General features: G+C 33.6%; 1 protein-coding gene and 2 long non-coding RNA genes across 3 annotated transcripts; all 3 read right to left on the reverse strand.

Annotated features, from left to right (window-relative positions):
* Nucleotides 1-357: 357 nt before the first annotated feature.
* Nucleotides 358-6,235, reverse strand: LOC123897107. Its single transcript, XR_006804823.1, has 2 exons — nucleotides 2,553-6,235; nucleotides 358-621 (listed from the first exon to the last, which is right to left on the reverse strand). It is a non-coding gene; the product is annotated as an uncharacterized LOC123897107 (long non-coding RNA).
* A 259-nt stretch (nucleotides 6,236-6,494) lies between these two features.
* Nucleotides 6,495-9,203, reverse strand: LOC123897108. Its single transcript, XR_006804824.1, has 2 exons — nucleotides 8,690-9,203; nucleotides 6,495-6,758 (listed from the first exon to the last, which is right to left on the reverse strand). It is a non-coding gene; the product is annotated as an uncharacterized LOC123897108 (long non-coding RNA).
* Nucleotides 9,204-12,245: 3,042 nt separating this feature from the next.
* LOC123897110 (single-stranded DNA-binding protein WHY1, chloroplastic-like) lies at nucleotides 12,246-15,903 on the reverse strand. Its single transcript, XM_045947603.1, has 7 exons — nucleotides 15,582-15,903; nucleotides 15,083-15,183; nucleotides 14,695-14,787; nucleotides 14,101-14,195; nucleotides 13,758-13,831; nucleotides 13,423-13,511; nucleotides 12,246-12,624 (listed from the first exon to the last, which is right to left on the reverse strand). Exons 1-7 carry the CDS (start codon nucleotides 15,781-15,783, stop codon nucleotides 12,505-12,507), a joined length of 774 nt encoding a protein of 257 aa, XP_045803559.1. The 5' UTR covers nucleotides 15,784-15,903; the 3' UTR covers nucleotides 12,246-12,504.
* Between the last annotated feature and the right edge of the window lie 497 nt (nucleotides 15,904-16,400).

A 16,400-nucleotide genomic window follows, 5' to 3' on the forward strand; every position in this document is an offset into this window, starting at 1 on the left:
TTAATAAAAACTCATAAACCGTTAATTTTGATAAGTTTTAATAACATATCATATGATTTTCAATTTTTTTTATGAATAGTCTATATAATATAAATTTTCAATTCAACGATAGATTTTATAAAATTTGTATTTGTTATAATATAAATGACTACTTGTGCATCATGCACATAAGGAGTTTGTGCATGGTAGACTTGACCCTTCTTGATTGATTTTATTTTCCCATCAATTACTTTCTCTTGTCCTCATTATAACTATGCATCCAGATCTTCAACGTTGACGGCACTTGTAACACCCAAACCCGTTATTTAATTAACTCTGCCTTTATAAAATCTTTTTCGAAAATACGCAGCGGAAAAATTGAAAATCTGATTATAAAGCGCTGGTTTGAATATCACAAAATACAAAATCCTCCGCATCAACACGATGCGTTATAAGTTATACAAAACCAATACTTTTCACAAAGAATAATTCTTATATGAAAACATAAGCAATTACAGAGTAATTTTCTAAAGGAATTTATATATATATATACAAAACCCCTTTTCTCCCCGTGTCACAATCAGAGCGGAGCTTCACCACGCTACTCGGACAAGCTAACATATAACCTGTCAATCTGGATATCTGAACCCCCAAAGGTTCCAGTTAACACAAAGCAGAGAGTTAGTTTACATGATCAATAAAACAAGCATAAGAATGCACCTACGCTTTACACCACTATCATGCATACTACTAACTCACACGCACATTCATCAACAAATATTCCATTATAATTTACCAGACAAATTATAATTCAAACATCACTTGTACGTCAACAATTATCACATAATCAATCATCCACAAAATACACCAAACATATAGTTTCACGTCGTCTCGGACAATACCAAAACATCAACAAATACATTGTTCAGATTATGGTCATGACGGACCCTGCGTTATTCATTTTATAGTCATGACGGACTCTGCTCCTCACATACGGATTAACAATCAACATTTACCAAGTATGTGTCAAACATCATTTATTATAAAATGCACACAAAATCCCTAATGCAATCTAATGCTTCACATTCATGTTATGTCCTCTAGACACCTCTAATGCATGTGGTACCATCGTCTTTATCAGGGTATTTCACCTCCGATATCCTTCTTTATCAAACAAATATAGTTCGATATCCTTCTTTATTGGACAAGCCAATATCCCTAAATATTCATGATGCATGCACTCAAAACTCATGAATATATCCATCAACAATTATGGCATATAGCCCATCAACAATAACGTGGAACACTATCCAACGTCCGTCTTTATTAAGATAATCAATACCTTAATATCCGTCTTTATCAAATAACATAATTCGATATACTTCTTTATTAGAATAACATAATTCTAATATCCTTCTTTATTAAGTTGATTAACACCTTAATATACTTCTTTGACATTTAAATAAACATCATCATTCATCAACAAGCTATCATCACATAAACATCAACACAACCCTCATGCAATTAATATATAACAACTACATTAAGCATGCCTCAACTCATAAAACAAACACCGGAATCGGAGTCTACACGAAAAACTGAGTAAAATAGGTTCCGGGGTCGAAAACCCTCAAAAGTCAACCAAAAGTCAACATTTTCAATCCTGTGAACAGTGCCTGCGCTGGGGCGCCAGCCTTCGTCACAAAACAGAGTCAAAATGGCATTTCTAGACTTCTCTGGGCGCCTGGGCACCACTCCTCTAAAACGGTGCGCCACAGACAAATTGTGCAGGATTTCTGCAGGACAGCCTCTCATTGCAACGATCATAACTTGGGCTACGAAAGTCCAATGGAGACGCACATATACTCGTTGGAAAGCTAACAAACAGGGCTACAACTTTTATGTTGGCCACTAAAACCAGTTCACAACGAAAAGAGGTCAAAAATGCACGTAAAGGTTCAGACCTCATAGATAACAATTTTCTACATTTCTCATTTCAAACTCTAAACTCTCAAGACTCTCACATAAACCATTTTTCATATTCTAAACTCCATCACACATATATACATACTCAAAACACTTACAAAAGTCCATTTAAACATCAATACATCATTCATTGCTTATTATTCAAAGAAATTCATGAACATTTTGCAAAACTCATCAACACTTTGCAAATCATTGAGCTTGGCTAAGGCCAATCTAGGGCTTAGGCAAAGCACACCAAAATAACCACACATCAACACAATCAACCAAGCATATTCATAAGCACTTAAACACAAGTATTTTAACCATCAAAAACACTTATACACATAGTTATGATTCCATTTATACAAGCTTGTGAACATATCAAAATTCATCAAGAACACAAACTTTTTCCTTAACAAACATCTACATATTCCCTCATACAATCATGTCATGAATAAATAACATCTCATGATCTTTTCCTTTCAATGATTCATGAAGAAAATCACCCAAAACCCCAAAGAAAATGAGTGAGAGAGTTTGGGAATGGAGGCCTAGACAACCTCCCCTCTCTTTGACCACTCATGAATCATGGAAACTAACTCTCTTACCTTAGAAATTTGATGAATCCTCAAGCTCCTCATGTTCTAGCTCTCATGAGCTCCTCTCTTTCTCAAGCCCTAGCACCCTCTTGCTTTGCTCTCTTGCTTGCCCTAGCTTAGGGATGATGATCCATGAACTCTCATGTTTCCAACAAGCTTAAGATGGATCAATTTGGTGAAGAAATGAAATTTGTGATGGAAGGAATGGAAAAGAATGGTCACGGCCAAAGAAGAGAGAAGAAGAAGGATGAATGAACTTTGTGATTTTTCTCTTGTTCTTATCTCCTTTCCACCTTTATTGACTTTTCTTACCAACCAAGTAGAAGAAAATATCTTCTCCTCCCACTTGCATCACAAACCGCCCCCCTTTCCCTTGCCTTGGCTCATTGGGCTTCAAGCCCACTTGCATGGTTTCGCTCACGTAACGCTCCTAACTCGCGTATTAACTTAGGTTCGCGCCAATTAATTATTCGCTGCTTAATAAAATAATTATGAATCACGCCCCCGCGTAATAAAATAATTAAATAACGAATAATAAATTTCGGGTCGTTACAACTCTCCCCCACTTAAAAGATTTTCGCCCTCGAAAATTATCCGACTAAAACACAACCTCAGATAAAACTCTAATCCAACTTTCTAATTCCCAACTTACATTCTAACCAACGGGTTTCTACTCATAATACCTTAACCGATGTGATCTCTTACACAATCTCCGGTCCAAAAATCATCCTTTCTACGGATTCATGCTAACAAAACGTTCCAATTCCATATCAAACCAAGTTTGACAAAATCAGTTCACCCCAATCATCACAATTTCGTCTACTACCAACAATAGATCAAGGACGGCCAGTCCCTCAATTTGTCGATAGATAGTCAACAATCACGATGACGGTATGAACCATTCTCATCAAACTACTTAAACGTCCAAATAATATCTTAGGGTACTCACGACACTACTCCAAAACAACTTCGACTCCGTCTAATGCACCTCGAAAGACACTCCGTTGAACACTTCACAACTTTTCAAGTTCCATAAACCTTTACTTCTTTCCTTAATCACTTAACTTTGTTGAATCTTATCCCAACCATTTAGTCGACAACACAACCTCAACATTCCTTTGTTGACCAACTCTTCAAATTTTCTTGACACTTGTCAAATTCACCATCTCTAACCGTTAAATTCCTTATTCTTACAATTTCCAAATCATTGCGTCGCATTCCAACACAATCACTTTATTTCCAAATAACCTCTTAGCCAATTTCTAAGATTCTTAACATGTCATTTCCAATATCATTTCTCCATCGAAATGCTCTTATCCAAAATATTATCTGCAGTCACCCATCGACTCACTGTCGTTCCACCGTCCACGATGACATTATCTGAAATCCTTAAATCACTTACCACATGGTATGACCTTATTATTCCAATAGATTACGATGTATCCAACATCTCTAATCTCCACCGACTTTTCCATCTCATAATTAACTTTTCCAACGAACTTTTACTCAACATAAGTCACTTCTTTACATCTCTCTAATACTCGTGCTCGACACGTTTCCAAAGGCTAACTTCCTTATTTCCAATTATCCAAATACGACACTTCGTACTTAGCTTCCTTTCGACTTCTAAGGTTCCATCCAACCTCGACACCAATTGTCCGATCATTATCCAAATGAAAATATTTCCTTCTCAACAAACTCTTACAAAATCCATCAAATTGTTACCTCACTTCTATCTTGGAATAACTCTACTACTCATACCGTCCTCTACTACTTGACACCTTCACAAGTTTACTAACCCTACTACGGTATCTCTTAATTCCATTCTCATCTACTATGAGAATTTACTTCTTTTCCTTGATTATGCAACACTAATGGTTCTCTAAGCTTAACATCTATTTCTAAGCTTCTCAAATCTTTCCAAGAAATGATTACTTGGCTCTAACACACTCAACCACTATAAATCCTTCCTAGGCTCTTCTCGATCACCTAGTAAGTCCATATTCAATCTCGGTGACTATCCAAAAGTTGATTTCCAAACAACCATGATCTCTATCTTGTTGATTCCAACAACGTCCTTAATTTGTCGCACACAATCCAACTAGTCACGGATCATTCTCATTGTGACAAACATACTTTTCTCCATTCGATCAGTTCTTATTCGCATCTCGTGACTATCTTAAAGTCATAACATCCTAAAGTTCATCCACACAAAATCTCTATTCCAATCTTGACTAGTCTCTTCGAACTATTCAAAATGTTTACTTTCCTTAAAGGTTCACTTGCTAATAATTAACAAGTTTAGCTCACACTGATACAACTCTATAGGTATTCCCACCATTCTTATAACCATCTCCTAATCATCACTAGGTTCGCCTACTCTTAACGCACAACGTCTTCTCCGTTTTCCAACAACGGTTTTCATTTAACATCTCTGTCCGTTCCACCATTCAACAATGGTCACATTCTCTTTACGGCTAAACAACTTTAGTTCGACTCATTCTGAATCTTCCGGAATGATCATCTAATATTTCCTCCAAAATACTCTCCAAATAAGAACTTTACTTTCAATCCCTTATCAAATTGACGTCTACTCGTCCTTACTCAACTTGTCTGAACGACAACGTCCTACTCCTTCCATTCCATGGTATTGCTTCTGAGAAATTCTTGTAGTTCTCATCCGCCTCTAGTCCATACTCTTTTGTACACTACACGATCTCCAATCGTTTCCAAACGGTCTTCATCTTTCTTAACCAATCTCAGTGTTGATCCCATGACGAACACTTAGTCCAACAACTTCTCATCTAGCAATCCTCACAACTTGCTGTCCAAGTTCCTTCCACTTCGAACAACACTAATCAATCTTGAACAATCTACTTCAAGAGCATCTCCATCCATCCTAACTTCTTCACATTCGAACCATCTCGGAGAGACACAACTTTCTCCCCCACTTATCTCAAACCCATCTATACTCTTCCACTAGAACTTCCGGTATAAACTCCTAGTCATTCTATCGATTCTAAATATATTCTCCCAAAAAGAATCTAGTACCGACAACATTCACATGCGTGTCGCATACAAGGGTAAACGTAAGGCATTAAACCTAGACATCTACACAAATATCCTGTACAGTCCTCTTGACATATACGCCACTACGCAAATACATAAGTATTCTATTCCCCACATATACTAGTGTAACAACCTTCATACCAACTAGCATACGCAAACACAACAACATGTCAATACATATATTTATAACTAAAATATATGTAAGACAACAAAACATCCATGTACACAAGACATCGAGTCAAGTACATGCATTACATTTCATTTGTTCGCATACTTACAACATCTACTCAAACATGTATAAAACATAGCATGTTCTCAAACAAGTTCTCATCATGAGAATACATTCACATAGTTCAATTAAAGAACCACACTAAGTACTAGTAATCAATCTACCACATGTTATAAACAAACATATAACAACACACACTAGGATCTACTTACATCCTACTCCTTTCTCACTCTAGTGAAAAATTCATTTTCACTTACTCAAAAGAAAATAATCTTATATTTTCAACAAAATCTTCATCACATGCAGTTTTACATCATGCCGGATCATCAACAATTAGCAATAAGCATCTACAAACCAAAAGTTCAAACCACACAAATTTTTAAAACTTTAAGCATAAAAATACACAACCACTACTTGACTTGATAACTTATAACAATGATAAGTATCAATCGCATCAAGTACACACAACAAGAAAAGACAGACACAACTGGCACACACGCTCACTCGATCTGACTGCACAGGACGGCTCTGATTGACACATAACATCACAGTCCGAAGACGACCTGCTCTGATACCACTTTGTAACACCCAAACCCGTTATTTAATTAACTCTGCCTTTATAAAATCTTTTTCGAAAATACGCAGCGGAAAAATTGAAAATCTGATTATAAAGCGCTGGTTTGAATATCACAAAATACAAAATCCTCCGCATCAACACGATGCGTTATAAGTTATACAAAACCAATACTTTTCACAAAGAATAATTCTTATATGAAAACATAAGCAATTACAGAGTAATTTTCTAAAGGAATTTATATATATATATACAAAACCCCTTTTCTCCCCGTGTCACAATCAGAGCGGAGCTTCACCACGCTACTCGGACAAGCTAACATATAACCTGTCAATCTGGATATCTGAACCCCCAAAGGTTCCAGTTAACACAAAGCAGAGAGTTAGTTTACATGATCAATAAAACAAGCATAAGAATGCACCTACGCTTTACACCACTATCATGCATACTACTAACTCACACGCACATTCATCAACAAATATTCCATTATAATTTACCAGACAAATTATAATTCAAACATCACTTGTACGTCAACAATTATCACATAATCAATCATCCACAAAATACACCAAACATATAGTTTCACGTCGTCTCGGACAATACCAAAACATCAACAAATACATTGTTCAGATTATGGTCATGACGGACCCTGCGTTATTCATTTTATAGTCATGACGGACTCTGCTCCTCACATACGGATTAACAATCAACATTTACCAAGTATGTGTCAAACATCATTTATTATAAAATGCACACAAAATCCCTAATGCAATCTAATGCTTCACATTCATGTTATGTCCTCTAGACACCTCTAATGCATGTGGTACCATCGTCTTTATCAGGGTATTTCACCTCCGATATCCTTCTTTATCAAACAAATATAGTTCGATATCCTTCTTTATTGGACAAGCCAATATCCCTAAATATTCATGATGCATGCACTCAAAACTCATGAATATATCCATCAACAATTATGGCATATAGCCCATCAACAATAACGTGGAACACTATCCAACGTCCGTCTTTATTAAGATAATCAATACCTTAATATCCGTCTTTATCAAATAACATAATTCGATATACTTCTTTATTAGAATAACATAATTCTAATATCCTTCTTTATTAAGTTGATTAACACCTTAATATACTTCTTTGACATTTAAATAAACATCATCATTCATCAACAAGCTATCATCACATAAACATCAACACAACCCTCATGCAATTAATATATAACAACTACATTAAGCATGCCTCAACTCATAAAACAAACACCGGAATCGGAGTCTACACGAAAAACTGAGTAAAATAGGTTCCGGGGTCGAAAACCCTCAAAAGTCAACCAAAAGTCAACATTTTCAATCCTGTGAACAGTGCCTGCGCTGGGGCGCCAGCCTTCGTCACAAAACAGAGTCAAAATGGCATTTCTAGACTTCTCTGGGCGCCTGGGCACCACTCCTCTAAAACGGTGCGCCACAGACAAATTGTGCAGGATTTCTGCAGGACAGCCTCTCATTGCAACGATCATAACTTGGGCTACGAAAGTCCAATGGAGACGCACATATACTCGTTGGAAAGCTAACAAACAGGGCTACAACTTTTATGTTGGCCACTAAAACCAGTTCACAACGAAAAGAGGTCAAAAATGCACGTAAAGGTTCAGACCTCATAGATAACAATTTTCTACATTTCTCATTTCAAACTCTAAACTCTCAAGACTCTCACATAAACCATTTTTCATATTCTAAACTCCATCACACATATATACATACTCAAAACACTTACAAAAGTCCATTTAAACATCAATACATCATTCATTGCTTATTATTCAAAGAAATTCATGAACATTTTGCAAAACTCATCAACACTTTGCAAATCATTGAGCTTGGCTAAGGCCAATCTAGGGCTTAGGCAAAGCACACCAAAATAACCACACATCAACACAATCAACCAAGCATATTCATAAGCACTTAAACACAAGTATTTTAACCATCAAAAACACTTATACACATAGTTATGATTCCATTTATACAAGCTTGTGAACATATCAAAATTCATCAAGAACACAAACTTTTTCCTTAACAAACATCTACATATTCCCTCATACAATCATGTCATGAATAAATAACATCTCATGATCTTTTCCTTTCAATGATTCATGAAGAAAATCACCCAAAACCCCAAAGAAAATGAGTGAGAGAGTTTGGGAATGGAGGCCTAGACAACCTCCCCTCTCTTTGACCACTCATGAATCATGGAAACTAACTCTCTTACCTTAGAAATTTGATGAATCCTCAAGCTCCTCATGTTCTAGCTCTCATGAGCTCCTCTCTTTCTCAAGCCCTAGCACCCTCTTGCTTTGCTCTCTTGCTTGCCCTAGCTTAGGGATGATGATCCATGAACTCTCATGTTTCCAACAAGCTTAAGATGGATCAATTTGGTGAAGAAATGAAATTTGTGATGGAAGGAATGGAAAAGAATGGCCACGGCCAAAGAAGAGAGAAGAAGAAGGATGAATGAACTTTGTGATTTTTCTCTTGTTCTTATCTCCTTTCCACCTTTATTGACTTTTCTTACCAACCAAGTAGAAGAAAATATCTTCTCCTCCCACTTGCATCACAAACCGCCCCCCTTTCCCTTGCCTTGGCTCATTGGGCTTCAAGCCCACTTGCATGGTTTCGCTCACGTAACGCTCCTAACTCGCGTATTAACTTAGGTTCGCGCCAATTAATTATTCGCTGCTTAATAAAATAATTATGAATCACGCCCCCGCGTAATAAAATAATTAAATAACGAATAATAAATTTCGGGTCGTTACAGCACTAAAATCATTGAATCTGTACTGAATTTGGATCGAAGCAAATCTGCAAATATGAACAAAATCAAACACCGTACCAAGATGGGAAATCAAAACAAACACCGTACTAAGACGGGACAAAACCAAAACTCTGCATTAAGACCGGATTAAAACAACATCAGACAAAAAAAACCACGAAACAAAACCTATAAATATGTGGGTATCATTTATTTGAATAAAAAGAAATAAAAAATGATCAAGAGAGGTAATTTCAAATCGAAAATGATCCTAAACTATCCATCTCTAATTGATAAACCAGAAAAGAAAAAATAAAAAACCAAATAAAAGGTGGTGTGGCCGCAGAGTTGGAGAAGAGAGAGAATTGCCTACAAATATACTTCTACAAATATACTTCATTTTAATTTTGATCCCTATAAAAAAAATTGATTGATTTATATCTTGTATGATAAAATTTTCTTATTAGTATGCTTAAGAGAGTTAGCATTTTCATATATATATATTCTAATCTACTTTTCTAATATAATACAATTGATTATTGTCAAAATTATTAATTTATCCTTATCGGTTTTAATAATATTCCAAATTTTGTATTTTCATTGTAATTTTACAAACAAAAAAAAAGTTATAGAAAAAATTAGATGAATACAATAAAAAGATTATGGACCTGTTTAGATTATCTTATTTATGAGCTTATGCAAAATAACTTATGCAAATAAATAAATTTTTATGTAATATTATAAGTTTTTCAAGGTAGTTTATGGAAAAATAGTTTAATAAAAACACAATTTTTGTTAGTGAAAACATATGGATTAACATAAAAGTTTATTTATTTGAATAAGCTATTTTCATTAGCTCACAAATAAGTCATATCCAAATGTGCCCTATATATGAATCTAGGCATTTTTTTTAAGCAATATGAATCTAAACATAAAAATAGGAATAAAACAAAAGTAATAATAAGAGTATCGAAAGTTTAGTAAAAAAAAAGTATCGAAAAAATATAGAAAGAATAAAAAGATTATTGAAAGTTTCCCTTTTATTATAAAAAAAAAAGATTATCGAAAGCCACTAGATTTGGTATAGTTGTGAGGGGTCTGGGTGTATGCTGAAGGGAGTGTAATTTACTCAAAAAATTATACAAAAATATAAATAAAATAAAAAAAAAGATAAATACGCATATAAAAACATAAACAATGTATTTTTCATAAAAAAAATTAATACTACCAAGTTTACTACTTTAATATAATAAAAATTGATTAATACCAAATTTACTCATTCGTCTCTCCTTATCAATTTCAATAATATTCCAAATTTTGTTCTCATGAGTTTTAATTTTATTAATATTCAAAATTTTCTAATTTTACTTTAATAAGAATATATGCATCAAAATAGGAACAAAACATAAATAAGAATTTGTGCACAAACATAGGAATAAAACAAAAACAACAAGATTATAGAAAGAATAAGATGAATATATGCATAAAAATAAAAGGTACTCAGGAATTTCTCTATCGCCTGTCCTTAAGGTCTCAGGTTCGATTTTCTCTGGTGCCAATTTGGGTGGGCTAATTTAGCTTCTTAAAAAACAAAATCTACTCAGCAATCTATTTAAACATTAATATAATAAAATTAAGGGGAAATAGTCATTTTGGTCCCTGAATGTACAACTCTTTGTCATTATGGTCTTTGACCCAAGAAAAATACAAAATAGTCTCTAACTCTGCAATTCGTTAGTCACTTTGGTTTCTTGTGTCAGGGACTAGAATGACAGCGAGTTGCATATTAAGAGATCAAAATGTATGTTTTCCCTAAAATTAATTGCTATCAAATTTACTAATTTGCCCTCATCAGTTTTAATAATATTTCAAAATTTTCACCATTCTATGTAATTCTACTCTAATAAAAATCATCTATAAATAGTAATATAATTAAGTTAATTAGTATCAAATTTAGTAAATTGCTCTAAATACGCCTAATAAAATTTTTAATTAAAAAATATACAATTTTTAATAAACTAATATTATTTTTTAATAAAAAATGACTATTTTTAGTTTTTTTGTCAAACTATTTTTAGTTGTTTTAATATGGGCTTAAATATCACATTCGTTACTGTATGTACGCGCTTTTTTGGTTTTAGTCCTTGTATCTTTTTTTAAAAAAACGTCATGGAATGTGCAAATCTTGTTGATTTTCGCCCCCCGTTAACGCAATCGTTTTTTTAACTATAAACACAATTAGCTATAAACGCAATCGTTTTTTAACGGGAGGGACGAAAATCAACAAGATTTGCACATTCATAAATGTTTTTGAAATTGAACCATTGGCCGTAAGTTTGTGGTTTATGGCAACATTGTCAGAATCGAGGATTTATCTTGACTCGTTTTGCCAATGTAAAATCAAAACGTAAAATTGTCAATTTTACCTCATTAAAAATAATATTAAATTTATATACATAGCATATATTTAATTATATATAATAATATTATAAATGTATAAAAAATTTAAAATTTCAACTTAATTTAAAAGTTAAAATATGCTAAATCACCATAATATAATGTAATAAATTCATAAATTCGGATGAAACTACACAAATTATCCACCAAATCATCAAAATAACATAAAAAAAAAAAAAGTGGGGGAGAATTTTAATGGGCAAATAAAAAATTGGGCTTTTTAAAATTTACAAAAAAAAAAAAGGTTAAATCATCTCAAAGAGTTAAAACCAACGATTTTAGAGCAATTTAAATCATATAAAGTCGTTTCAGCCTACGATTTTACCCAAAAACAATTCTACTAGTGATTTAACTCGAATTGCTGACCTAAAAACGTGAAATCTATGATTTTTACATTTTAAATCGCGATTTTAACAACCATTATACCATATGTATGGCGTGGCATCAAGAAAGTTTTGGGAATCTACATTCTGTGAATCTTTGACTGGGTTTTGTCACCATTGATTGATCTTGTTTGGTTTTGCCACCATTTTTTTAAGATATTTGAGTTCCTTAACACTTAGTAGAACATCATGTTATATTTTTTAACTACTATTTTACACCTTTCCAACCAAAATATCATTCTTACACGTACTAATGATAACATGCACCAAGTAATGACATCATCTCAATTCTCAAGAACCAAAATTCCTAAAACAGTTAATCTAACAGGTCATGGCGATTTAACACATTTCAAAGCTTTGTTAAAAAAAAAACACATTTCAAAGCTTAGAAGTTCACAAAGTGAGGGTTATGTAATACAAGCATAAAAGTTATTTCTATCTGCTCCATTCATAGTCTCCTCCATATGTCGGATTAGCATTGTTCGCCACGGCAGAACACTCCGGATTTATGGAGTTTGCAAAGGTATGCCAACCTAGAAGGTACGGCATAATATACTACGCAAAAATAAAAAATACAATAACATGATCAAAATGAACAATATATTAATCAAGTTGTATGTATAAAGAGAATATTAGATTTACCAAAGCATGAATCATATTGCACAAAACCTTTGTTAAAACATTCTCACTAAAGTGACTAAATAAACACAACAGCCCAACTTTCCAATGACCTGTTCAGCTATTCAGTATTGTCAATCGCGGATGGTGAAAAATTGTAGTTTGTTCTAATTTCACTACACTGCAGTATTATAGTGTCACTACTTGACAACACTCATATCGCAGAATAATGTTTTGTTCAAATTCTACTATGCTATAGCCGCTATCTGAGAATACTGAAGCTATTTAAAATTCTATATTCTCTTTCAAATAGACAAGCAAAAAATCTATAGACATTTAAGATTTCATGATTTCTTACTTCAAAAGACAATTTCCTAGTTTGGCTGGGCAATAGAATTTTCTCGACAAAGATTAAGCAACTACAACTATTAAGAGCCTGTTTGGATTGCTTATTTTTGAGCTTATACGAAACAGCTTATGCAAATAAATAAGTTTTTCGAGATAGTTTATGATAAAACAGCTTATAAAGATACAATTTTTGTCATTGAAAACTTATGAATTAACATAAAAGTTTATTTATTTACATAAACTATTTTCATAAGCTAAAAATAAGCCAAATCCAAACGGGCCCTTATTAGATTTTAATTGCTACTTCTCCGTAATGATAATAAATTATTCTCACCACAATCATGGAAATAAAAAAATTTCCTTTAGAGAAGTCAGAATGAGATATACCTTGAAAATTGAGCGCAGAACTGCCAACTCTGCTTTTGATATAGGGATATTGATGCTTTCATCCGCATTTATAATCTTGTTTTGAACATCTTCAAAAATGCCATAATAAAGTCAGAACTCATGCAAATATAATAAATTTAACTCTCTTCATTTAAATGATCTAAAGACTAAACTTGCCTTCAAAATATTCGTCACTGAGTGGGATTTATACAGTTTAATAAAAATATGTAATTGACTAACTGAACTAAACATTTCTCAGTGCCACAACTTGAATATGTCAAAGAAAACAATGATAAAAAAGTTGCAGCTTAAGGTTCATGAAGAAAGAGAATTACTGAGGTTAAAGAAGAAACCAGAACCATCCGGGAGAGGCTCAACCTTCAAAACTTTCCTGACTTTGCCTTCATCACTGCATAAAAGGAGAATTTTGGAAATGTGTTAAATTAAATGAATATAGAATCGTAGCTGACATGATTTAAGACATTGAAACCTGTTCCTGCATTTCGTCAGCCACATAACAAGAACATGGAAAATCTAGAGAAGTATGCATTGATGTAGCCAATGTACAAACACACACATATGGTCTACTCTTATTGCAGGATAAATCAAGCAAAGTTAAGAGATATTATAACATGTTAATCTCATCACACAATAAGTAGAAGTAAGCATAGAAATTACCTTTTTCCCATAAAAGGATCATGAAAAAATTCACAGCTTTCCCTTCCACCAAGGCTAATCACACCTCCCATTTCGGCCACAGATAAAGAGAACACCTGCATTCAAGTAAACCAGATAATGACATCATATTTTTACCAACGAGAGACCAGCTTCATAACTGCAACAGAACCATATCCGGAGATATTAAAACCATACCAACCGGAGATCGCAGAAAATAGTGGTTTGTTAAAATTACACTACACAACAGTGCCATAGCTTTTCCATAGCCGTATTTGACAGTATTTTGTACAAAATAACAGTGATTTGTTCAAATTCTGCTACGCTATGGCCACTATTTAATAACACTAGAAAAAAACTTGCAAACTCCACGAGTAACGCTCTCAAAGTTCAAATCTCAACCCAAATATAGTAATCTAATTCTAACCAAACTGCAATTAAGGAATAAATTGTTATATTGTAGGACAAGCCCATGTCCTATGTTTTCAGAAAACTAACATAATCCTATCAGAGGCAGAGCACATATGAACTTGTCGAATTTGCAATAACATTGTCACAGAAGTCAACCTTAAATTACATGAGACAAACATAACTAACCTGTTTACTATTCCAATCATATTGTCGTGGTCCAAGAGAGGGCGCAAACTGAAGCAGCACGTAACCATCCCTAGTTATCTTATATGCCCCTGACTACAAAGTACAAAATGCACCAAAACCATCCACATTAAAAGCATCGAACTCACAAGTCCACAAAGAATACAGCACAATCCAACAAATATAATCATACATCTATGTTGTCAATTGCAAATGCAACAAAACAACAGTTTGTTCAAATCTTGTTACCTACAGAGCTATATCAACCACTGTATCCAGAATCTGACATCACTTTGTACTAAATTGTGTATTGCAAAACAGTAGCTATTTTTCCAAATTCCGCTACACTACGGCACTATAGATGCTATTTGGCTAACAATGTCATACTTACATCCAAAGGTGCGAATTCCGGTGGTCTTGGAGTGATAGTGAGAGCAGCCTTCCCCTTATAAATGGAATGACCAACATAAACCCTAGGTGGCAAAGCTCCAACTAAACAAACAACACACACATGAAACAACAAACCAAATTAGTACATTACACAACCAAACAACAACCTTTTACAATTTGCTACTCCGGCCACAATTATAAGCAAAAGATAACTTTTCATATTCATTAATTAAGTAATTGATGTATGTGATTTATATTATGGTCATATACATCAGTTATTCAATCGACCTAAAAAGTAAATTTTTGCTTTATAATAAATATGGCCAGAGAGAGTACCTACCATTTAATTATCCATAGTTTTTTTTATATTTTTTTATTCACTTCGAACAAAAATAAAAAAAAAATAAAAACAAACTTTTTAAAATGGGGTTTAGTTTCTGAGTAAAGGAACAGTTTTTAGTGAAAATGGGTTTATGGAAATAAATAGAAAATAGAAATACCTGGGTTAGGGTTTGGTGAAGAAACGTTGGTTCTGGTTTCGAAGACGTCAGAGTGGCGGCATCTGATAGTGAGGGGTTTGAAAGGAAGAGAGTTTGTTGGAGAGAAAGAGTTTTTGTTTGAGAAAAACTTGAGGGAAGAAAGAGATGATGAAAAGAGTGATGGTGGTGCTTGTGAGTGTAGCTGTAACTGCAAATGTGACATCTTCGCCGCTACTTTTCTGCTTCTGTGTTTCAAAGTCTCAAGTAGTAAACAGTCTGTCAAGGAGTATTTGTATTCAAGAGTTGTACTATGGCAAGAAAATGGAAATCTTTTTGTTTTTTTAAATGTAACATAAAATGAACGGGGTTAGCAAATATAAAAAGGAGGTAAATTTGGGGTAAAAATCGAGGGATGGAATCGGGAGACTAAAAACCAACAATTGTAAAATTTAGCGGATAAAATCTAGTAATTAGTTTATAAATCCTAACTCAATTAATAGAAATATCGAAATTGTTAAATCAGATTCAACTGGTGGTGAAAGCCACAAAAAAGAAACACTGAAATTGCTAGTGTCGGATGTTGTGACCGGGTTCGATCCCCGGTCCCTTCACTTCATGTGTGTGTGAGTTTCCAATAATTTGTCATTTCTTCTTTACCCCAAAAATAATAAATCAAGCAATTGAAACTTAGGGCCAAAATCAACAGATCGAATAGTCAAGACAAAATTAAATAATCTCTCTGTTCTTAACTTCTTATTTATAAGAGATAATTCACCTTTTAAGATTCATTGAATAATTCATTGAAGAACATATTGACAAGACTATTAGAGGATGGGGGAG

The sequence above is a fragment of the Trifolium pratense genome, linkage group LG7 (genome assembly GCF_020283565.1).
Source record: "Trifolium pratense cultivar HEN17-A07 linkage group LG7, ARS_RC_1.1, whole genome shotgun sequence".
Lineage (NCBI taxonomy): Eukaryota > Viridiplantae > Streptophyta > Magnoliopsida > Fabales > Fabaceae > Trifolium > Trifolium pratense.

Bases quoted from the DNA above. Each gene is read 5' to 3' on its own strand.
- LOC123897110 (XM_045947603.1), bottom strand. From the start codon at position 15,783: ATGTCACATTTGCAGTTACAGCTACACTCACAAGCACCACCATCACTC. The intron at 15,184-15,581 runs GTATTTCTATTT...TTGTTTGTTTAG, and splicing joins TTCACCAAACCCTAACCCAG to TTGGAGCTTTGCCACCTAGG. The intron at 13,832-14,100 runs GTAATTTCTATG...CCTTTTATGCAG, and splicing joins GATCCTTTTATGGGAAAAAG to TGATGAAGGCAAAGTCAGGA.